General features: G+C 43.5%; 1 protein-coding gene across 1 annotated transcript in view; it reads right to left on the reverse strand.

Moving 5' to 3' along the window:
- Positions 1-201: 201 nt before the first annotated feature.
- The window catches only part of LOC139720241 (uncharacterized), a 31,145-nt gene continuing 5,841 nt past the window's right edge, over positions 202-25,505 (reverse strand). The window contains exons 3-13 of the mRNA XM_071631609.1: positions 19,832-25,138; positions 18,396-18,755; positions 15,284-15,508; positions 14,072-14,203; positions 12,497-12,562; positions 10,476-10,690; positions 8,337-8,482; positions 7,586-7,680; positions 6,424-6,526; positions 5,173-5,237; positions 202-2,489 (exon numbers count right to left, since the gene is read on the reverse strand). Coding sequence (XP_071487710.1) covers positions 1,533-2,489; positions 5,173-5,237; positions 6,424-6,526; positions 7,586-7,680; positions 8,337-8,482; positions 10,476-10,690; positions 12,497-12,562; positions 14,072-14,203; positions 15,284-15,508; positions 18,396-18,755; positions 19,832-25,138 — 7,671 coding nt within the window. The 3' untranslated portion in view covers positions 202-1,532. The remainder of the gene's footprint in view (positions 2,490-5,172; positions 5,238-6,423; positions 6,527-7,585; positions 7,681-8,336; positions 8,483-10,475; positions 10,691-12,496; positions 12,563-14,071; positions 14,204-15,283; positions 15,509-18,395; positions 18,756-19,831; positions 25,139-25,505) is intronic.

Below are 25,505 nucleotides of genomic sequence, written 5' to 3' on the forward strand. Positions count from 1 at the left end.
AAATAATTTTCACACAACAGTAGATATATAATGTACTCTGAAATGGATCCCACAAGGATTGGAACAATCATCCCTCAGCATTCCAACTGATTCCCACTGATCGGTTATACTAGCCATCCCCTTTTAGAGTCAATAGTGTGAACAGACTGCAATATCTACTTTGGGTTCTCTCTGCCTCACCATGACTTGTGAGAAAAAAAAAAAAAAAAACAAAATCCACTTGAGAGCAGCACTGAATTGGAACCACCATGAAAGGAAATATGTGACAAAATTTTCACTTGCACCTCATGATCATGTTACAAGACTTGCATGTTGTTTTATAACAAGTAAGCTTCAGACAAAACATCACATTGATGCCGAATCTCTATAACTAAACAGACGTGAATTTTCATCATAATGAAATAAAAAAAAAAAAATGTCTCAATTGATGACCATAAACATCAACACATGTGTGGACATATTCACTGTTACTAGGTTTATAGCTTGCTTGTCTAAACAATTGTGTCTGATGAATCAAATTAGCTACTGATAATGAGAGTTAGACAGCATTTCAGAAACACTCCGTCCACATTTTGTCTGTAGTTAAAGGGGAGGAGGGTAATATTGAGTAATGTGGCAACTAAAAAACTTTGTCTCTGGTGCAACATGTGAAGAGGAATAAATTAGAGTGATCCCTCATGAATGTAAAGTACATTAATATCATTTTAAATTGCGACTGTAGGATTATGTAATCTACCAATCTACTGTGAAAGCAGAAACACTTGCACATCGGAGCCGACAGCTTTTTTCGCAGTATGAAACTTACGCAAATTGAGGCTTTAGTGGTCTACAGCATTGTACTGGCATTCGATGCATTGTGAAGATAAAAACTTTCATTTATGTGCATTATACGTTTGCGAATCTTGGCTCCTTGCGAAATTCACAAAAGTTTCAGGTTTTACAGTATGTCACGATGACAAGACTCGGTCATGACATAGGTTTACGATCATCTTACGCAAACAATCTTAAATTTGATGTGCCGCAAACACAGTAATAAATAATCTTCTCTACAAAAATATCTGGTAACACCAGGTTGTGGCCTTGAAGGTACTTTGGAAATAAATTGAGGAATAACACTCAGACAACTGTTGAGTATTTGTCACCTCACAGAACACCCGTTCAACCAGCTCCACAGACTAGCATGAAGTCTGTCTACAGCTCAACAATGCCCTAAAGCCGCATCTTTCCTCGAGTGGCAAGCTTCAATCTTGGTTAGAATAGAGAGATGCCTTCCACCTTGCTAAGTAATCAGAGCATCTCAACGTGATGGCACCTCCCGAGGATTGAGTAATCATCAATGAGTGGTTTCCTGTGGTCTGCAGAGTAAAAATCCACCAAATCCTGCAGAAAGTTCTCCTACAAACATACTTCAGAGTTAAGAAGCATGGACAGAAATGCAAGGAGAGTAACAGACAAAAATCCCCACATGACAAAGATGTACCTCACACACAGTATTGCAGAGAACTTGTCTTTCACCTGCCCCAACAAGAGGGCTATAGGTCGTTCCCCATGGCACTGAACTCACTCTCCAGCCCGGCTACTGCGCTGCTCTCTTCCAGAAAACTGGCATTGGCGTAGTCGTCGACATTGAAGACCGCAGAGTCGTCCCCGCTGTCAAACACATCGTCCAGGCTCTGACCAAAGCTGATGTCGGCGAAGCTGGCGTGTCGGGAGGCATCCGACCCGTTTCTGGGGTTCTGGAGAAAGAGGATGCTGTTGATGGCAGAGTCCATCTGTTCCTGCAAGGCATCTTTCTCCTCCTCAGGAGAGTCGATGTTGATGATTGTTGGGTGTGACCCACTGGGCGGGGCACCCTGGGAACCATCAGTATCCCTTGTGCTGGCATCCAGGGAATCTTGGCAGGGCGACGATTCCGGTCGTTTGATTGACCAGACACCCGTGGCTTTAGTCCTGTGGTCAAGAGAGGGCGAGGTTCTCTCGCTGTCCAGTGAGTCGGAGCTGAGGAGCGCCTCCAGCTGGCTCTTACGCCGTTTTGGCTGTGACGGGGAGGAGAGGATGGAGTCATCACTCTCGCTGGTCCCAGTCTTGTCACGAGACATCACGTTGGACTCTACAAGCAAGCTCTTCGTCAGACGCAGGCGGATACCACCTCCAGAGTGAGATGCCGTTCCCTTGGCAACGGACGACCCATCCTCCTCATCACTGCTTCCATATTTCGATACGATGGATGACTCGTAGCGACTCTCCACACTCGGCGCGGACGTGGAATCAGACTCGCTGCTCCTCAGACGCTGCCTCAGACTGGACCTCTTCTGGACCATCGCCGACTTCCTTGGAGGGGGAGACGTCGAGGATTCCGACAATTCCTCAGTGTCTGCAGACCGCCGTAATCTATCATGGTTTGTCTTGTGACGTGACTCTACTTTCACTGCACTGCGGTCCGAGGGCTCCACAAACTTGTGCTCTGCTGGCTTTTCAACAGAAGATGACTGCATAGAGGGAGAGACAGAAAGAGAAAGGGAGACTAAATGTGACCCTGCACCACAAAACAAACAAAAAGTCGACAGACATGAATCTTTAGTTAAGACCATATTCTGAAAGAGCAGACTTTAAGCTTTAAAATGATGTGTAACTAATGGACTCTCCTACCCTATCTCAATATTGGAAATAAAGCACAAACTCAGGAAAAGTGTGAACTGAGAAAAAAGGCTCTGAAGTACAGTGTCTATTCAAGAGCTTAATCTTTACCAAACTGTGCTGGCTGTACGACGAATGGGACAAAACTAGATATATCGCTACGGCGACTGATATGCCTCCGCCATAATGCATGGTTCTCCTAATACGTCTATAGTACAATGTCTTGACAATGTGTAATGACATTTTCAAACAATTGGCAAAATATTAAAATGACAGGTTTGACACAAATGTGCTGAATGTTCACTTTTCTAGAACTAGGTTCAATTGGATGAATGATTAAAATGTCAGAGTGCAGGTATTTGGGGAACTGATGATTTTTACTTGACTTTTGACCCTTTTATAAGTTTATGCATTGAGTAATTTTTCAAGTTATTGAGAAAAAGTATAATTTCAGTATCAAATAAGAAATTAGCATTATCTAAACCTGGCCTTTGACCTTTGACCTCACAGTTCCAAAGAGAATCACTGTTAGGTTGAACATGCATAAATATGTAAGTTTCATGATGATACCTTGAGTTACTTTTGAGATATGGAGGAAAAAGTGCAATTCAGCACTTTCACTTGACCTTTGACCTTTGACCTTTTGGCAAGAAACTTCCCACAGAATATATATTGGGTAATACATGCATACATCAAGTTTAAAAAAAAAAAACCTTCATTCATTGCATAAATATAAGGAAAGTAGTGATATTTTGAGGAGTTGACCTTGACCTTTGACCCATGACCTTTGACCCATGACCCCCAACTTCCCTAGATAATCACTGCCCATCAGTACAAGCATATATACTAAGTTCCATGAAGATACCTTGAACCATTTGCGAGATATGGAGAAAAACATGAAATTTCATTTTTTTTTTCCACAAAATAGTCTTTGACCTTTGACCTTTGACCCTGTGACCCTAAAATCCACACAAAGTATCATCCCCCAAGAATATACCCTCATACCAAGTGTGATGTAAAACCACCACACGGTTCTTGAGATATCGACAAAAACAAAACGGTACGGACGGACGGACGGACGGACGGACGACCTGAAAACATAATGCCTCCGGCCACTTCGTTGCGGAGGCATAAAAAAAACAGGAAGTAAACCACCCAAGTAACAACAATGAAGGGATTATCAGATTGATCTGAAATTAAGCATGCCTCATTAACACATTGAAGGGATTATCAGATTGATCTGAAATTAAGCATGCCTCATTAACACATTTTGTCCATAATTAACATCAACTTTCAAAGCAGTAGCACAATCTTTTCAAATGTTATTAGACTTGAAAGTAAAGAGTGTGTATAAGGTTTTTCAGAAATGAAAAAGGGACTCTAAAGACACACTTAAAGGGGCTGTACAGTACTGGTCAAGGTGCGGATTCATGCTTTGAACATTCCTAAGTGAGATAATGAGAAACCTCCTATGAAATATGAAAGAGCATGCAATTTTAAGAAGAATTCAACATTTATTTGATGAAAATCGGCTGCCAAATGGCTGAGATATCCAAAAAAGTGCTAATAATGAAAGGTGACATGCCACAACTTTATTAGGATCTCTTTGTTTCACCTTGTTTTGGGATATCTCAGCCATTTCAAAACCGATTTTCATCGAATAAACTTTTGATACCCCTCAGAACCACATGCTCTTTGACATCCCATGGAGTAATTTCTGTATATCTCGCAAAACGTTAAAAGCTAAATCCTCAACTCGACCAGAACTGTACACACCCTTTAATCATGCTATTCTACCAAAAAATTTTCGAGATAAACTGCTAAAAAACACACTTTCCCGCCCGTTTTATGACCCCAAATTTTAGCATAGTGTAAAAGAAGACTTGCTCTTTCGGAAAATATGAAAAAGTCAAGATCGGCTAGGTTGACCCACTTCTCCTATTTTCAGTCGTCACGCAAAATCAGTGTGCGACCTTTTGTTCGTTTTGTGCTGCATGGTCACATATGAAATCATTTGTGCCACTTTGCACGCGCCTGGCCAAGTAGGTATTCTTTCGAGTCTTGTCAAACCCAATGTTATGAACACAGAACTGGAAAAACACTTCTTCATTCATTTCAAATCATTCTATTCTTCTTTCTCCAGATTGACTGAAACTTTCATGATGTATTTCAGGCACTTGCTTCTGTAGACTTTGTGCAATGCTCACCAGCTTGTCAATCCAATATAAGGAAAATATGCCAACAGATACACCTTGAGGTAAATAGTATAGCAGCTGAAGACATTTACATGACATAGAGGAGGTGAATTTTCAATAACGAACAGTGCACTCCCATTTTAATGGAATGTCGTTACTACAAAGCAAAAAATCGGTTTCTAAAATTATTATCTACTATATTACATTTTATAAACTGTATCTGTGTAGATGTAGCCAAATTTTGATGAAACAAAAGGTATTTGCAGGTTCCAAAGACTCTGTGATGAGTCTCCTGTACTACTCAGGGAAAAAAAAAAGGGGGGAATGGAGAGTTGCTAACCTGTGGGTGGTTGGTCTCTTGATCCTGAGTTGCTTCAATCTTTGGCATTAGTGACTCCACCAAACCTGGAATGGTTTACAGATTGGGAGAAGGGAGGAAAAGGACAGACAGACAGACAGACAGACAGAGACACACACAAACAGACAGAATGAAACAAAGGAGGGTGAAAAAGAAATGGAGGGAGTATGATAAAGAGAATGAAAACTTACTGATAAGTCAAACAGGGCAGGTACAAACCCTTCATGTCAGTATTATGTCATATGCTGACTTCATATACGTCAATATAGACGTTCCAGTGTGGTCTACATTTAAATGAGCATCTGGGCCCTTTTTCATGAGAGTTGTCGGCCCTGGCAGATTGCAAGTTTCTGACAATTCCCATACGAACAGTCAGTGACTAGAGCTTCTCAGTTGATCAAAACTAAAGACTTTACTGAAATTGTCAGGGCTGACAACTTTCAGGAACAGTGCCCCAGACTTCGGTAAAGCCCCAAAGGATTGCTCAATTCTAAAACTGATAGTTACTGCAACATAAACAAACATGCTTTATCTAATCAATGGACTTCCATTGATTTGAAATCTGCATAAAAGCCTCTTGCAAACAACATATTTCATTTCAAAAGCATATTTGTCATATTATAGAAGAGAAAAAAAAACTATTTAGTAGAAAACATACTACCAAAGAGCTGTGTAGCAGGAATAACATAGCCATGGTAACGGTAGCACACTTTGAATCGATTCCAAGTTGTTACAATTACTGTAAAGTCTTGTGTATTAACATACTAACGATATAGGGATTAGTGATAAAGCCGTATGCCATTTGTTACGGGGATTCTTGAACTGAATACTGCATACATGCCATATATTTCGCGAGTCTAAATTTGGGCGAATCATGACTTCCCGACGATATCGCGAGTGGTTAAATTCGCGATCGTGGAGACCTGTACTGAACGGAGAAACACATACGTCACATTCATATCAGGATCAGAGTCAATATTTTCGCGCGTGTTTAATTTCGCGAATAGCAGCTGACTCGTGAAATTCGCGAAAATAAAAACCTCGTAAAATATTTGGCGTATACAGTATCTGAGCCGAGCCAGCCTTGCCACTCCTTGGTATCACCATGCTTCTGGGTCCTTAACCCATTGATGACAGGCTGATTTTGCTACAACACGCATCTCCCATAGACCCCTGCCCGAGCATACTCGGGACTCATCGGGTTAAGGGTGGAGTCCCTTGATGTCCACTCACCTCTGTTAGCCTCGGCTAGTTCTCGTTCGTACTGTAAGGCCGCTCTCTCATCGGCAAGGAACATTCTCTCCAACATCACTATCTCAGATGATGGCTCTTTTTTCTGGACGGGGGAAAGCAAAGAGAAATCATGGAACTCTGAAAACCATGACAACAGAAATGTGGAGTGATCATTTCAGTCATTTCATAGCCCACTACGCCAAAGGCACTGCGACATTGATACTTTAAAAAAAAAAAATGAATAAATAAAATTAATTAAATAAATAAATAAATAAATAAAAAATAATGATAATAATAGTGTTCAGGTTTGAGTTTCTTCAGTTTGTCTCCCTCTACAAACGAAAATTTGTTAAGATCGCAACTGCTGATCTGTAAATTTACAAACATGTCGGAAAAAAGGAACCAGTGGGACTAGAACCTGTCATCTACTGCTCTCCGTGCAGCGACACTACCACCAGGCTGTCCCTGGTTGCCGGCAGTGACACGATGAACATGGAACAAATACCCAAGCTCCGAAATTCCGACATTGTTATGTTAAGTAGTCCAAGGCAGACAAGGCATAGGATAAATGAAAGAAAGATGTTATTCAGAGGGGTGAAGGCTCAGGTTTGAGTTTCTTCAGTTTGTCTCCCTCTAAAACTTTTAACAAATTTTCATTTTGTAGAGGGAGACAAACTGAAGAAACTCAAACCTGAGCCTTCACCCCTCTGAATAATATCTTTCTTTCAATAATAGTGTTATTTGCACATATCTAGAAAGAATAAACTTGCAGTCATTCAGCAGATGTTACTGCACATTTGCCTAGACTGAAATTTTTTTAATGGGATTAGCAGTTATTACTAGATGTTCTGCACATATGCTTAGATTCCATTAAAGTTCCGACTCATTAGATATATTTTGCTGTCATTAATGGTGGAAAAGCAACCATTTCACCTAAATAAATATATGCTGCTTGAGCACATTGAACTGGACGTGACATTCTAAAGACACTTTGTAATTGAGAATTGGTACTTTAGAGACTCATACCATTGTTACTCTTGGTGGAAACAAAATCATAGCTTAGTGAACCGTGCTGCATCTAGATAAAATACTAATGGACAAAGACAAAGGCAAGCATGCTTTCTTCATAGATGAAAGTGATGCGATTACCATGAGAACGTACCATACTCTCTTTGTGGAGGAGGAGCTGAAACTTGTTCAGCATCTTTTGCTTCTTCTCCATGAGATTATCACTGATTTCATGGAAGGAGCTCTCCGCTGTATGAGAAAAAAAAAAGAGATGGAAAAAATGAGGAGAAAAAGGAGACCAATATTACAGAAAATAACAAGCTTTGTTTGATAATGAGCAGAAGTGACATTATGAAATGTGTACATACCGTAGCTTACGTCCTGTTAGGCTTCTGTAACATTATGACATTCACATAAAGACTGTCTTTGTTCACCGCAGTGATTCCCGCCAGTGCTTACGTCCTTGGACAAGATGTTTCCACCCACAACATCCCTCTCCACCCAGGTGTATAAATAGGTACCTGGCAACGCTAGGGTAATAATACGGTCACTCTTGTCTGTAGCGACCACCGTCTATAGCGCCCCCTGCCGTGTGCAACCACGCAACACAATTCCCCCAAAGAGAAATGCCATGTTAACAACCCTGTCTAGAGGTCTGCCAACATTCCCACATCCAAATCAGGGGGACTTGGCAGCTCTGCTGTCTATAGCTGCCACCTGTCTATAACAGCCACTTTTTTCGTCTCCCTTGGGTGGCTGCTATAGACAGGTTTGATTATATAGGCAGGACCCGCTGGCCAAGCAGTAGCAACAATGAAGAGGCTACCCTGGATAAAGATGACCTTATTATCATCGTTATTATCATTATCATTATTATCATTATCATTATTATTGTTATAACTTACTTTCGGCAAATTTCTCCTTGCTAGGGATCTTCTCATGGACGATGTGGTAAGGCAGAAGTCTCATGACAGCTTCTTGGTAGGAGGCAAACGATGTCTTGAATTGAGATTCCACCAGCTGTACATCCATGCTACGCCTCTCACGAATACTGCACAGGGAGACCATAACACAACATCATCATCATTCCCTTCTTGTTTCTGACTTGCCAACTCCATCTCCATTTTGTTCTCCATCTTCCATTTTTTTTTTCATGTGAGTTTCCTATACCTGTATTTTTATTGTATTTTATCTATTCATTTATTTATTTATTTATTTTTTTTTTTGGGGGGGGGTAATTATATATCGACTTCTTCTGTTTGTTTATTTATTGTCTATTCTCGGGCAGTATGACAACATAACAATAGTCAAAAACTTGTTGAAACAAAGTTATGTTTCGGATGTCGAAAATGTAATGAGAAAACTATTGGCAATTGTGCTTCCAACTTTTATGTGATCAACCTGCATACACCATCAAGGTGTATCAAAGACAGGGGTTCCTTGACTAAGAAACATGCATTACTGGGGTACACTGGAACCTTGTCACAACGAGATATGCTAAATAACAAGCTAATTTTGTAGGTCTCATCATTTTATACTCTTAAGTCTTTATCCCTCAGATATCCAAGATAATCCGTGGTCCCAAGTAGCTGTTTATAAAGACGTTCCCCAGCATGAGGAAATCAGAGATAGCTAATGCCCACAAAAATAACAAGGAAAAGTAGAAATTACGCGGTGCGTAATATATGTCCCCGCCGGAAGTAGCATTTAGTAGCAAAATGTACAATATAGGTAAAAAGATGAAGGTCAAAGGTCAAAGAAGTCAAAGGTCAAAATTCTATGTAGAAGTTTTGAAGCCCTCACCTAGTGCCATCACATAAAGCAAACGGAATCGAAATCGGGTTAGAAATGGCGAAGGAGTAGCATTTTGTAGCCAATGTACAATATAGGTAAAAAAATCAAGGTCAAAGGTCAAAGAAGTCAAAGGTCAAAATTCTGTGTAGAAGTTTTGAAGCCCTCACCTAGTGCCATCACTTAAAGCAAACGGAATTGAAATCGGGTTACAAATGGCAAAGGAGTAGCATTTTGTAGCAAAATGTACAATATAGGTCAAAAATCAAGGTCAAAGGTCAAAGAAGTCAAAGGTCAAAATTCTGTGTAGAAGTTTTGAAGCCCTCACCTAGTGCCATCACATAAAGCAAACGGAATCAAAATCGGGTTAGAAATGGCGAAGGAGTAGCATTTTGTAGCCAATGTACAATATAGGTCAAAAATCAAGGTCAAAGGTCAAAGAAGTCAAAGGTCAAAATTCTGTGTAGAAGTTTTGAAGCCCTCACCTAGTGCCATCACATAAAGCAAACGGAATCGAAATCGGGTTAGAAATGGCGAAGGAGTAGCATTTTGTAGCCAATGTACAATATAGGTCAAAAATCAAGGTCAAAGGTCAAAGAAGTCAACGGTCAAAATTCTATGTAGAAGTTTTGAAGCCCTCACCTAGTGCCATCACTTAAAGCAAACGGAATTGAAATCGGGTTACAAATGGCGAAGGAGTAGCATTTTGTAGCAAAATGTACAATATAGGTCAAAAATCAAGGTCAAAGGTCAAAGAAGTCAAAGGTCAAAATTCTGTGTAGAAGTTTTGAAGCCCTCACCTAGTGCCATCATATAAAGCAAACAGAATCAAAATCGGGTTGGAAATGGCGAAGGAGTAGCATTTTGAAGCAAAATGTACAATATAGGTCAAAGGTCAAGGTCAAAGGTCACAATTGAAATTCTGTATAGAAGTTTCAAAGCTCCCATGTAGTGCTATCATATAAAGCAAACAGAATCAAAATCGGGTTAGAAATGGCGAAGGAGTAGCATTTTGAACATTTTGATCACACACGGACGCACACACGGACGGACACACGGACGGACACACACACGTACGGAGCCCGTTTCATAGTCCCCTGCTCGAACTCGTTCGGCGGGGACAAAAATGGTTATTTTGCAGGTCCCATTACTTTTTTATTCTTTACATTCTATCTCTGATATAACAAGGGAGGCAATGTCCCATGACCCTGTAAAAGGACGTAAAAGCCGAATTAAGAGCAGGTAAAACTCACAAGTCAGCAGCATCAGGAGGGGGTGTGGGCACTCGAGGGGGAGGTGGTGGGGGTGGGGGAGGGGCCTGGGGCGTCGCCGTGACAACCTCCACATCCTTGACCCCCTTTTCGGCGTCCCCTTTGTCCATCCGGTCAGTTCCCTTGGGAGACTTGGACGTCTTCTTCTTGGCCTTGCTGCGGGCCGGCTTGGCTGCCCTCACTGGGGAGAGCTGAGGCTGTGGGAGAGAGTGAGAGCCCAAGATGATGCCATTGATGGTTTTATTCCATTTGACTTTTGATTTTCAAGCTCTGTGAAGCTCAACTGCTCCTGCGTCAACAGACAAGACAGTGCCACAATCCCACTTGCCAGACTACCCTGGGCAACTAAGTTGCATTGCAGGGCAAGTTAAATGCATGGGCACTTGTCTATTCAAAGTATAGAGCCCATTCACACGAGATGGAGGTACACCTTTTGTATGCGTGGGTAGAGTGTATTCCTAAGAAAACTCCTCCCTCTAATCGGCTCGTACGTCAAGGGAACGCAGTAAAAAATTCTGTTTCAACATGACTTGGTCACATTTCACTACCATATTTTAACTTCACATAGTTCTACTTCCAAACACTCGAATAAAAGACAACAAAGTATGTGCAGAGATTCTTCTGCCAGTAGAAAACAGGACTAATGTCAGGGCATTCTAGCAGCATGCTGTAAGCTTCTACACATGTTTGGTAGAACTTCATGGCCTGAATTCACGAAGGTGGTTTAAATTTAGACCATGATCTAAAATAGGCATGAAATAGGTGTGCCTCTGACATGGCATATTAACTCCATATGTGCCACGTTCGCACATCCGACTCAGTCGACGGCATGCCAATTTCGCATATTCTGCTCAAACGCACAAACCCGCCCAAACCGATCAATAAATCGATCAATAAATCACCAAATGCCGCATAACAATGAAAGCGTTTCTCGCGGTTTTGTTCCTCTCACATATAGCTTGCTTTTCATGTGGTGATTGATCATTAAGCCATGTTCCCTACTGGATTTGAGTGTGACTTTGCAGTTTCTGTCACTGTTTTGTGTGCAAAAGTCATGCCATTACAGTATAATGCGCTACTGGTCATTTGAAAGATAAACAATCATAGATTTGTCATACAATTTACATTGAAGCAAAGCTTGGCATTTTTCTTTACAACTTTGCTCACTACATGTCCATCTTAACATAAATCTATAGAAGTCACAAAGATTTGAAAAAGAGAATGTTTCCTCAAAGCATGTCTTTGAATAATGTGGCAGTAGCAGAAGGGTGTTAACTCTTTATGTTTCCACCATGGCACATAAAGAGTGAACGCCCTTCTGCTACTGCACAGCAATCTGTCACATGCAACTTATGCAAAAGAATTTGCATAATAACAATGGGTGAAGCTTAAAGGACAAGTTCACCTTCATAGACATGTGGGTTGAGTGAATGCAGCAATATTAGCAGAACACATCAGTAAGAGTTTGAGCAAAATCGGACAATCCGTTCAAAAGTTATGAATTTTTGAAGTTTCTGCTCCGTCATGGCTGGATGAAAAGACTACTATAGCTTGTGATGTCACATGAGTACGATATAAAGAAAGAATAAAGAAAATTCAACATATCTCCATTTTTCTCGCATAACAAAAGAACATTCAACTTCTCTCTTTCAGAAGGCAGGGGGAATAATATTACCCTTACCATTTGTCAGTAGCAAGTCGAAGAAATGTGCACTTTATTCAAAAAGTAAAGTTTTGTGAAATTCTCTTGTTATTTTCCTTATATAGTTGTACGCATGTGACATCATACACTGTAGTAGTCTTCTCTTCCAGCAGTGACTGCGCAGATACTTAAAATATTCGTAACTTTTGAACGGATTGTCCAATTTTCCTCAAACTTTCACTGATGTGTTCTACTAATATTACTACATTCTCTCAACCCTCTATGTATATGAAGGTGGACTTGTCCTTTTAAACCACCTTCATGAATTCAGGCCCATGAGTCTATGGTTTGTTTCTCTCACCTTTGGAGTGATAGTACTAGAAGAAGGTTGCTGAGGAGGCTGAATTGCACCATTTTGGTCCGACGGCTGTTTGAGGGAGAGAAATAAAAGGCTAGGGTAATATCACTGCAAGCAATACTTTGATCACTTTTAATTAATTGCATGTTGTGTCAATTTAAAATCACCAAGAAAGTGAGCGTTGAGAACTGAGTGAGCACCAAAATTGAGAACTTGACCCAGTTACTCAGTCAACAAATGTGACAAATTATGTTAAGACAAGACAAAATAAAGAGGATATCAATACTTCAGATGGGAGAAGAGAAAAGAAAACAAGAGACCCGCGGGTCTAACGCTCACCTGAGTATCGCAAGTTCACCTTTCACGCAGTCACTAATCTAAATTATTCAGAGCTCTACCACAATTTGATCAGGCATTCTCAAGTAGAAGATGAAAATGTACAATAAGGGCCCAAATTTTTTAAGATTCCTTAATTTGGGGGGATTGGGGTCCCCTGGGGCCCTCTGGGTGGGGCATGGTGCTCATTTTGATAAATTGAGATCCTGACCCCCTAGGGATGCTACCTGCCAAGTTTGGTTAAAATGGGTCATGGGGTTCTCAAGAAGAAGAAAATGTACAATTTAGGCCCCATTAGGACCCCTCCCCATCCCCCTCCCCTGGGTCCCAAGGGGGGCACCCCTGATTCTGCCATGAACAAACTTGAAACTACAGTCATCGATGTACGAACTCATAGTATTAACTTAGCTCTATCACTTCTGGTTCTAGAGAAGATTTTTACAGATTCCTTAATTTTGGGGGGTTTGGGCCCCCTGGGGGCCCCCTGGATGGGGCATGGTGCCCATTTTAACAAATTGAGTTCCAAACCCCCTAGGGATGCTACCTGCCAAGTTTGGTGAAAATGGGTCATGGGGTTCTCAAGAAGAAGATAAAAATGTACAATTTAGGCCCCATTAGAACCCCTCCCTACCCCCCTCCCCTGGGTCCCAGGGGGGCACCCCTGATTCTGCCATGAACAAACTTGAAACTACAGTCATCAATGTACAAACTCATAGTATTAACTTAGCTCTATCACTTTTGGTTCTAGAGAAGAAGATTTTTACAGATTCCTTAATTTTGGGGGGTTGGGGTCCCCCTGGGGGCCCCCTGGGTGGGGCATGGTGCCCATTTTAAGAAATTCAGTTCCTAACCCCCTAGGGATGCTACCTACCAAGTTTGATGAAAATCGGTCTTGGGGTTTTCAAGAAGAAGATGAAAATGTAAAAAGTTTACGCACGACGCACGACGCACGATACACGACGGACGCCGGACGAAGGGCGATCGCAATAGCTCACTTGAGCCTTTGGCTCAGGTGAGCTAAAAAACTGGATTGGTCAAATGAAATCAATCTTCTCAGCTACAGGTTCCGCAGATAGGCCAGTGCTGTCACCCAAACTATGATCACAGAGTGCATCATTTCAAAGACTTAGCAATGGATGAAAAGCCAGAGTTGTTGTAGCTGTTGTTATAGTTGTTGATGGTGTGGTTGTCTTTTATGTTTTTGTAAGAGGGCTGTGAGGAAGGGAGATGAGGTCACCCCACCTTTTTGGTCACCTGCATTTGCTGGAGCTTGGCGTGGTGCTGGCGGTAGAACTCTTGTTGCTGCTGTGGGGTCATGTTCCTTAGCTGCTCCTGGAGTCGCTTCAAGACGTCCTGCTGCTGTGGTGTTAGGTTCTATGGACAAGAAGAGGACAAAGAGATAATTCACCCAACATCGTCTGGCAACATCCAATGGGAATACATCATCTGCGTATCAGGGTAATTACTATTACACTATTTGTCACACAGATATTATACAAATAGTGAATGGTTAAGAGTGCAATGGTACAAGATTTCGCACGAGGTGAAAGATAGAGGCGCTCTATTCAACGAGGCGAAGCCGAGTTGAATAGTGCGCCTCATCTTTCACTGAGTGCGAAATCTGGTTCCATTGCACGAGTAAAGACCAGACACTATTTGTTTTATACAACACCTCGAACGTCAACAGATTTCGTACTCACAGATTCTTGAATTTAGCACAGAAATGGCAACCATTTTCAATGAAAGACGAATGAGTAGCCTCACAGTCGCAAGTCACCATGCACGTACGTATGCGAGACGAAGTTGTTTACAAAAATGAGTGACAAAAGTGCGCGCTTGTAATTATTGAGTGCGCATGGCACATGTTTGTTTATTGTGACATCAGAGCGCGTACAATGGAACATTTTGGCCAAACAAAATTGCACTGCTGAGACAGCCAGAGCGTGCAATGGAACTTTTCACTAAATGTCACGTGATGGGCAATCGACCAATCGGATAGCTACATTCTAAATAGGTGTTGTATAGTTGAATATATTTGAGCCGGGCTAGCCTTCCCACTCCATGACTTATCTCTCAATGCCCTCCAGCAGACAAGGCTTCAAGGAAGAAGCACCTTGCCAAGGGGGCACAACCACTGCTGTGAAGGACAACCCACTGGAGACCTCACAACTAAGAGAATACACTGAACTACAATTACTTCTTGATTTTTCCTGTACTGACAATACGTCAGCATTTTTTTATCTCTCAATATGTATGAAGTGCAAGCCTTATACATCACTGCAATATTAGAATCCTTTCCTATACAGCTACTGTGACTTAGAAAATGTCAAAATACTGGCGTGGCCCTTTCCAATAGCTGTGGTATAAAAGTTTACATAGACTGAACTGGGTATAAAGGGGATGAAATCATTTGTACTATCATTTCACGCGCCCCTCCTGCCCCACGTATGTTACCTTGCCGACCAGTTGCACAATCTTGGTAGTGAAGATCTGCTGGGCTTGGCTTGGTATGCCCGGTGCCACACCCGAAGACACCCCGCCCGACAACACTCCGCCCGACGACACTCCGCCCGCCAGAGACATCTGTGCCGGCTGTTGCTGGGATCCACCAGCTTCTTGCTTTATGCCCATGGTGGGTGGGAAAGAAGATGATGAGGCCTCAGACACGGGAGGGTCAGCCTGCAAACAGAGAGAAATTTATGCTGCTTACAATCACACATTTTCTTAATCTCTCTTTGCTGGCTGGCAACAATATAAGAAGAAAACAATACCTTAAAGGGTGTGTACAGTTCTGGTTGAGGTGAGGATTTAGCTTTTAACGTTTTGTGAGATATTCAGAAACCACTCTATGAGATGTCAAAGCAATTCAAAGGGGTATCAAAAGTTTATTTGATGAAAATCGGTTTTGAAATGGCTGAGATATCCAAAAACAAGTTGAAACAAAGAGATCCTAATAAAAGGCGTGGCCTGTCGCCTTTTATTATTATCACATTTGTGGATATCTCAGCCATTTGAAAACCAATTTTCATCAAATAAATGTTGAATCCTTCTTAAAATGCCATGCTCTTTCATATTTCATAAGAGGTTTCTCATTGCCTCACTTAGGAATGTTCAAAACATGAATCCCCACCTCAGCCAGTACTGTACAGTCCCTTTAATTCACAGATTTAAAAACAAACAAGAGACCCGCGGGTCTAGCGCTCACCTGAGTATCGCAAGTTCACCTTTCACGCAGTCACTCATCTAAATCATTCACAGCTCTACCAAAATTTGACCAGGAATTCTCAAGTAGAAGATGAAAATGTACAATATCAAGGGCCCATTTTTTTAAGATTCCTTAATTTGGGGGGATTGGGGCCCCCTGGGGCCCTCTGGGTGGGGCATGGTGCCCATTTTGATAAATTGAGATATTGACCCCTAGGGATGCTACCTGCCAAGTTTGACAAAAATCCATCATGAGGTTTTCAGGAAGAAGATGAAAATGTACAATTCAGGCCCCCATTTGGACCCTTCCAACCACCCCCCCCCCCCCTCCCCCCCCCCCCCCCCCTACCCAAGAGGGGCACCCCTGGATCTCCTATGAACAAACTTGTAGTATTATCTCAGCTCTATAACTTTTGATTCTAGAGAAGATTTATAAAGATTCCTTCATTTGGGGGGTTTGGGACCCCTGGGGGCCCCCTGGGTGTGGCATGGTGCCCATTTTAACAAATTGAGATCCTAACCCCCTAGGGATGCTACCTGCCAAGTTTGGTGAAAATGGGTCATGGGGTTCTCAAGAAGAAGATAAAAATGTACAATTTAGGCCCCATTAGGACCCCTCCTCACCCCCTCCCCTGGGTCCCAAGGGGGCACCCCTGATTCTGCCATGAACAAACTTGAAACTACAGTCATCAATGTACTAACTCATAGTATTAACTTAGCTCTATCACTTCTGGTTCTAGAGAAGAAGATTTTTGCGGATTCCTTCATTTTGGGGGGTTTGGGCCCCCCTGGGGCCCCCTGGGTGGGGCATGGTGCCCATTTTAACAAATTGAGTTCTTAACCCCCTAGGGATGCTACCTGCCAAGTTTGGTGAAAATGGGTCATGGGGTTCTCAAGAAGAAGATGAAAATGTACAATTTAGGCCCCATTAGAACCCTTCCCCACCCCCCTCCCCTGGGTCCCAAAGGGGGGCACCCCTGATTCTGCCATGAACAAACTTGAAACTACAGTCATCAATGTACTAACTCATAGTATTAACTTAGCTCTATCACTTCTGGTTCTAGAGAAGAAGATTTTTACAGATTCCTTAATTTTGGGGGGTTTGGGCCCCCCTGGGGGCCCCCTGGGTGGGGCATGGTGCCCATTTTAACAAATTGAGTTCCTAACCCCCTAGGGATGCTACCTGCCAAGTTTGATGAAAATCGGTCCTGGGGTTTTCAAGAAGAAGATGAAAATGTAAAAAGTTTACGCACGACGCACGACGCACGACGCACGACGGACGACGGACGACGCACGACGCACGACGGACGCCGGACGAAGGGCGATCGCAATAGCTCACTTGAGCCTTTGGCTCAGGTGAGCTAAAAAATGGCACAGATAACATAATAAAAAACAAATTCTCTTGATGGCTGTGAAATGAAGAATGACTGCAATTTAGCATCTACTAAGAGAAGATCTGGCTACAACTGATACTGAGAATTAAAGTCAATATCACAACCTATATTTATAATCAGCTCTACATTCCTTGCTAATCAAACTAATGAGATATATTTCCTCAAATCTGATACTTTCACTCCATCACATTCACTTATCCACACTCCAGTTAGGATGAATGTTGGACAAAATATCTGTCTACTGCACTAAAGCTTCTACATGAAAAAAATCAAACTCTAAACTTCAATTCTGACCCTTCAACTTTGACCCTTCACCATACATCTCCTGTAGAGTCTGCCTTCAACGCTTGTTTAGCAATCATTGCAGCTTCTTGGGCTGGTGCCCAACGATTACTCTTCACTAAGCACACCTATACATACCTGCCAACCCTGAGACTTAATAAATCTGAACAAACAAAAAACATTATTCAAAAATCTGAACTTTCATAAATTTCATATACTTTACTACTACAGATATCTCCAAAAAAAATCGGAACACACTGAAAATAATGTGTTTTCTTTCAGTGAAAAATCTGAATAATCAGATTAAAACTGAACACTTGGCAGGTATGACCCAAAGACACAACACAATCATTTAATATGCTCCGATAGGGTCTATAATCTTTCACAATTTCTTATTCAAAACATCTGTGAATCCATCTGCAAAAGGACTATTCTAATGTAATACAACATATGGAACCATAAAATTTCATAATTTTGCAGTCATCTTCCACATCTAATTTTACCTTTTTTTACACAAATGATTCTCAACCACATACCTAACTTTATATTAGGCATATTTACTCCATAGTTGGAGAAACACCTTCAAAAATTTCACCTTGACCTTTCAACATCCACTTGCACAGTAGACTTTATGTCATGTGGGATACATGACTGACAGTAATTAGGATTCAGGGGGGCACACTTACCAGACTTGCACTGGCAGCTGTTGGCACAGGAACAGCCTCGGCACTCGGGGTAGCCTGGGCCACTGCTGCTGCTTGGGGAGTTGCAGACACGCCCACGTTACCGCCAGCAACGCTTGACACAGCCCCGCTGCCAGCAGTTGAAGCAGCAGCAGCAGCAGCAGCACTGGACCGGGCAGCATGGCTGTTGAGGCTGGCGTGGGCGGCGGCATTAAGCTTGTCCTGGAGGTCTAGCAGCTGCAGCCTCATGGCCTCCTGCTTAGGGGTGCGGTTGTGGATGGCCTCTAGCTGCCTGATGAAGCCCTTGACACTGTGAAGACTCTCCTGAGACTTACGACTGATCTGGTGTGCCGTTGGGGATTTCTGTACAAGAGGAATAGATTATCACTAATTAACCTCTCATAGAATGGTAACTGTAGAGTATAGATAACCAGGCATTCATACTTAACTGTGCAGTCTTGTTCTCATGAATTGTAGCTTCAAGCAATGTTCTAAAGGCTTTATTTACCACTTGCAGATGAAACAAAAACCCAACTTCAGTGCTTCAAAATAGTTGAAATATGTGAGTTAGGGATAGAAACCAATGTAATAAGTTGCATCAGTATAATCTATGTTAATTACTGTTAAATATAATACAAAATGTGAAACATAGTTCTAATAAACATGTTTCCAGACTAAACCATCTATGGTTCATTGAGAAAAGTAGTGAGATCTCCTTTTATTTTAGGTTTTATTTCAAAATTGTTATATGGCAGGAAGTTTTGTGACACAACTAACCTACACATGTGTATCATATGTGATATCTCAGAAATTCTTTTAAACCACTCCTCCAAATGGTAAACAGTACCTTTAACCCATTGGGGACAGGCTGATTTTGCTACAACACGCATTTCCCATAGACCCCTGCTCGAGTATACTCGGGACTATTGTCAACGGGGTAAACAGCAATGAGCTATTCAGAATTAGGCATACAATATTGAGATGATGTAAATGAGTTGCACTTTTTGTCAAATACCAGCAATCATCATAGTAGGCAGCAGTCTCTAGGGATTGAATCATTATCTTATATATTTAACGAGAAAATTATATTGAAAGTTGAACACATATTGTGAAAACAGCTACCTAATGAAAGTTAATTGTAATTAATAAATCAATGATTTCGTGTGTGTGTGTGTGTGTAGAAAAACTCTGAGGTAATCTAGAAAATCATGATCTGAAGATCTGCAATCTTCACATAAAACGGGTAAATTCGAGAAATTTTCAAACCTACGATAAATACAGCAATTTTAGAACCAGAATAGATAACAATGCCTTCTCCCATCACACACAGAGTAATCTCCAGGTAAGAATAATTGCATCCGATCTCTTTGGATGTATGCACAAGGGTGAATGATAAATGGCATGCATGTCTTGTATCATGTTTGACTTTTGACCCTTACCTGCTGTCTGCCACTCATGCTGCTACTCAGCTGCAGCTGCTGCAGTCTCCTGCTTGCCAAGTTGCTTTCTTGACTCTGCCCCGCTGCCGTCGCTCGGCCCACCGACACCGACGTATGCGCATACTGTGTGCCAGCAGCAGGTGCGCGACCAGTGCGAGTTCCTGCCCCAGACTGTGTCCGTTGCGACCCTGGCTGGCTGGATTTCCCCCCTTGAGTTGGAGCGGCTGCTTGAGCTGCACTGACCTTAGCAGCAATCATCTGATGAAGCTCTGCCGGGTTCGAGGAGCCAGCCTGAATGTGAGACGACGGAGCACCCTGGCTTGGGACTGGTGAAGGTGAAGATACCACTGGAGATCCCTGTGTGATTTGACTCCCCTGTGATGACGAGGACTGAGTCTGCATGGATGTCTGGCCCAGCTTTGACGGGGTCTGTCCCACTTGTGACCCTTGGAAAGGGACGCTGGTGTTTGGCACCCCTTGAAATGGTTGTGGTCCAGATTGTGAGACCTGGAAGGACGACTGGTTCTGAGACAGCTGAGGTGGCTGAAGTGACTGTTGGTGTCCCTGCTGCATGGGGGCAGGTTGGTGGTGAACTGTGCCGGAGACTGCTCGGCTCCCTGCATGCTTCAAGCTAAATTTACTTTCCAGTTTGGGGGGCTCTGGTTCATCATCCTCAAATTCAAAGACATCTTTCTCTTTAGTTATTGCAGGTGGGGTCCCGAGAGCCGACTGCTTTGAAGAAGGCAAGATGGAGACATTGGGCGGGGGACCAGAGGGTGGGGGCGGAGGTGGCATTGCTGTACTTGGAGGTGGGGTTTTCCTCTTCAAAGGCATATGAAATGATGGCCGCTGATTTGAGGTAAGCAATCCTTGAGACGAAATATTGGGAGGGAGTCCATCTTTCTGGCTAAGGTTTGCTGTCTGCATGTTCACATTTGGTGTGTAGTTTGGATTTTTAGCTTGCACTAAATTCTGATGAGCTGTGAATTGACTCTGGGCAAGAGCTGGATTTGTGACATCTTGTGAAACAGTGGCAGATTGGCCATTTCCTCCAGGCCTGATAAATGATGGCATAGTGGATGGGACAGTACCAGAGGCTTGACCACCCAGATGGGATGCACTTGCTGATATCATTTGAGTTGCTTGCAAGATAGAAGATGCAACAAGCTGGGCCTGGCCGGCACTTGCAGAAAGGGCTTTCTGTTGCTGCTGGAGTTGCTGCTGATTATATATTACAGCTTGTGCTGCCTGCTTAAATGATGTTGCTGGCATGGACAATCCCATCTGTTGCTGATGTAAAAGGTTTTGCTGCTTTGCCATCTGCTGCTTTTGCTTCAGATGCTGCAACTGTCTTTTCAGTTCTGGATGCTTCTGCAATAGAATATTGAACTTCTGCATGTAGTGAGCCTGTTCAGGAGCCCCAGCCTCCCCCTTAGCTTGGGCACCTTGAGCCCGTTTCAGCAGATCAAACGCCTGCAGTAGTTGTGGCATCATCTCGGAAGATGACTGGAGAACTTGACTCTGCTGCAAAGACTGTCCAACAACCCCAGCCTGCTGTGTTGGTGGAAATGACTTTCCTTGAACAGGCTGCATCATCTGCAGATGTGCACTTGGTGGACTCATCATAGGACCTTGCCTTGATTGTGGACTTGGTGTCATTTGAGAGGATACACTCTGGGGGCTCTGTACAGGCTGTGAAGAAACACTTTGGGGGCTAGGCAAGGGTTGATATGGAACTCCTTGTGGACTTGGCAAGGACTGGCTGACACTTGGAGGACGTGACACTTGGTTAGATTGGGGGCTTGGTATTGGTTGCCCAACACTCCCAGGCCGGCGATTTTGACTGCCCTGGGGACTAGGTAAAGGCTGACCAGCACTTGGGGGTCTTGGAATCTGAGCAGCCTGGGGACTTGTCATAGGTTGTCCACCACTCAGATGACTAGCCATCTGAACATGATTGGCTGCAGGTTGGGACTGGGGTGCATTGGCAAAGGCTGGTTCCTGAAGCAGATTTGCCACTGGTTTAGCCCCTTTCTGTTTCTGTTGAATCTGTAGAAGCTGAGTCAATCTTGCCACATCAGTAGCTGCATTCACAGGAGTACCTTGCCTCTGTAACTGTTGCAGCTCCAGGGCACTAAGCATTGGCCTTGTTTGTGCATTTGACCCTGTGACAGCATGCTGCTGTAGCTGTGGCTGAAGCTGTAGTGCACTGATCATTGGCTGACCAGAGGCAGAATTGGACATGGCCATGCCCTGGCCTTGCAACTCCACAGCATTCTTGATCTGGAGGGCACTCAACATCGGGCGAGTCTGTTGAACAAGTTGTGACTGGTTGAGATTGGTTCCCTGTTTGGGCAACATCTGAGCCTTCAGTTCAAGGGCACTCACCATCGGCTGAGAACTGGTTAGAGATTGTAGTCCCTGTTCTTGCATTTGCTTAGCTTTGATCTCTAATGCACTTATCAGTTGAGTATTCTGGGCCACGGTTGCGGCTGGCTTCGAGTGGTCACTTCTTTGATTTTGTGTGAATGAAGTAGTAGTTTGGGTCTGGTTAACATTTGAGCCACTTCCTACTGGATTTGCCTCTTGTCTGGCCTGAGAAGTAACAGTCACTGCCACATCACTGGTTGCAACACTGCTTGTGCATGTTGTAGTCAGTAAACTGCTGAGGGCTGAAGATGTTTGACTTTGTGGGGCGACCTTTGGCTGCAGCGACCGCAGGAATTGAGCTTGATAGGTATTAGCACTAACAGTAGCTGTAGTATTGGGACGGACTCCTTGGGATCCATACAGGTTCTGCTTTTTTAGTTGCGTACCTCCGATCCTCAGCTTGGCAGGTACAGAGTTTGCATTTTGAGTAACAGAAGTTGTTGATTCAGAAAGAAATACAGGGGAAGTGGTGTTGTCTTGTTGACTTTGCGCCAGGTTGACTTGTTGAACTGAGGCAGGAACACTTCCATTATCTCCTGGCAAGGGCTGGGTCTGCTTTGGCAAGCCTTTGGCATTGAAGTTACTTGGTGTCACAGTGGTAGTTGCTGGTGGTGACTTCTGTTCAACATATATGGGTTGAGCTTGTGATGATGTCATATGCACACTGCTCTGGATGTGACCTGTTTGAGGAAGACTGAGCTGGGTAGCCTCGCCTGCCTGTGGTTTTATCTTGTGGAGTATCGTCTGTGACACTGATGGTGTCTGAGTCAAGATCAGAGAACTTGTCACATTTGGCACTTGGCTGACTGGTGTTCCAGACTGAGTTGACGTTTTGGTTTCGGGATGAACTGTGGATATCTTGCCATAGAGCTTATGATGGAATGTTTGGACAGGCTTGGTTTTTGTTGTAGTAGCTGCAACCGACTTAGCTGCTGCTTGAGTGCTCTCATGTCCCCCATCCTGTATATAAACATGAACAGGTTTCGACTGAATTTGCAAAGCAGTACCACTAGTTTGTTGTGCCATTGTTCCTTGCTGGGCTGCTGATAATTGAGCTGGTGATGAAACTGCTGTGTTATCAATTTTTGTGTTTAGACTTGCAGCAATTTCCTTGGCTCGAGTTCCCATAGGAGCAATGCTTTGAGGTTGGGCAGGTAATCCCTTCGTATATGACTGAGCTGCACTCACCACTTTTGGCTGGATCAGTTGCGGAGTAGCTTGCACTTTCCCAACTGCACCCTGAGCTTGAGTTTGAACAAAGTTGACCTGCCCAGTTCCTGCTTGGACTATTCTTGCTTGGCTCTGGGCAATGGGCAGAACACTAGGTGCCTGCTGTGGATTCTGAATGACTATAGTCTGTCCTCCTGTGACATATCCCTGTGGCAAAGTGATCGTCTGTATAGCCTTCCCGCCAGTTACACCAGACTGAAGCAACTGCACAACTGGGAGGGTTTGCTTTCCCCCAGCCTGCTGGTTGACAGCAATTGTTCCCGGTGGCACAACAGACCCAATTGCCTGGTTGGGCATTTGAATGGTGGCAAGGCCCGAGCCCGTTGTCTGAAGCTGCTGGATTTGTTGGGGTGCCAGGACTGTGGTGGGTCTTGTCATGAATATCAAGCTCCCCTGGGTGGCACCGATGGTAATGACAGGCTGGAGGACAGGCACTGAGGAGGCCGGCCCTGGCTGAACTGCTCCTTGGATGTTCTGTAATACAACAGTCTGCTGACCTGCTGCACTCGGTTGCCCTTGATTCAGCTGAATGGTACCTCCAGCAGCACTGCCACCAATTGTGGCGATGTTCCCTCCCGTCTGTGGAGCCAACATGATACGAATTCCCTGTGCGGGGGCAGACGGTTGCTTTGTACCAGTCGGTCCCGCCATTCCAGGCTTTTGGTGGATACTCAGTGGGGCCTTGTTGGCATACACAAACGCTTGCTGCATTGGGGCCAAGCCCTGCTGTCCACTGGCCATGACCTTGCTTGGCGCTTGCATAAACTGAGAAGAAACAACTTGTCCCTGAGACCCCATGACAGCCTGATTACCGGGGAGTTGAGTTTGTGACGGTGCTTGTGGCTGAGTTTGTGGTCGAACAACTGCAACTTGTGGAATGCTTCTACTGGGCATTCTCTGCCCATCTTGTACAGTACCTTGGACGACAGGGGCCTGGACTACACTATTGGAGCTTATTGGCATACTATGAGATATGGCAAGACTGTGTTGAGAAGCAACTGCACTCTGGGGAGGTTTTTCTGAGGCCCTGCTCTGTTCAACCACCTTCACATCTGCGTCTGCTTCTTCTTCAGGCATATCACTGGACAGATCCCCGACACCCGACAATAACAGACTCTGCTGAATGACATCCTGCACATTTCCGGTACTTAGGGAGCTGGGTGGAATGGCCTGAATGGACTTCTCATCATCCTCAAATGAAAAGATACTTGAAAAGTCATCCTTCCCACCAGCGGCTGGGGCATTTCCTGCTGCTCCTGCCACATTTCCTTTTGAACTTAGCTTTTCAATTAGGTCTTCACCATCCAGAAACGCCTCTTGGTTTGAACGTGCCGATGAGCTAAGAAAGTCTGGGAAGATCTCCTTAATCTCCCCACCTTCCTGCTCCCCGAAGCCAAGGTCAATGATTGGCCGGTTGGCTGCAGCTGGCTGATTACTCCTTGTTGTGTGGCTAGTTGGTGTGAAGGGACGATCTCCCAGAAGACCAAGTACCGTGGAATTTTGCATCGGTGGTGGCGAGATGTTTTCCAGTCGCATGAGGACTGAAGACGGTGTTTCCTGGTGCATGGCGGACCCACCGATGTTGGGCCCAGGGGCATACTGGCTACTCCCATGATGTGATGGCTGTAGCTGGTACCTAGAGAACTCCTACATATGAAACCACACACAAAAAAGACAAAAGCAGGTAAGTCACTATAACATAAATGATGAATAAGAAAATATTTTGACTTCATGATCAAAACTGAAATTAAACGAAATGGGAACAGACTTCTCACTTTACTAAAGGAAAACCGAGACATTTTGTGTGTAAGAAAAGGGAACCCTATACAGTGCACTCCCGTTAATGAACATGGTTACCATAATCATCTTTAAAATTATAAAAATTCAGGTCCCTGAATTATCATCTAAGCGTATATACAGTATATCATCTTCATACACTATATTAACAAAATTTAACAAAATTTTGATATTTGATCAAGAAAACCATCAATCCCAAGGACTTTGTTATAGCTAG

The sequence above is a fragment of the Diadema antillarum genome, unplaced genomic scaffold (assembly GCF_040938485.1).
Source record: "Diadema antillarum isolate AM-2024a unplaced genomic scaffold, OU_Dant_1.0 scf00000010, whole genome shotgun sequence".
Classification (NCBI taxonomy): Eukaryota; Metazoa; Echinodermata; class Echinoidea; order Diadematoida; family Diadematidae; genus Diadema; species Diadema antillarum.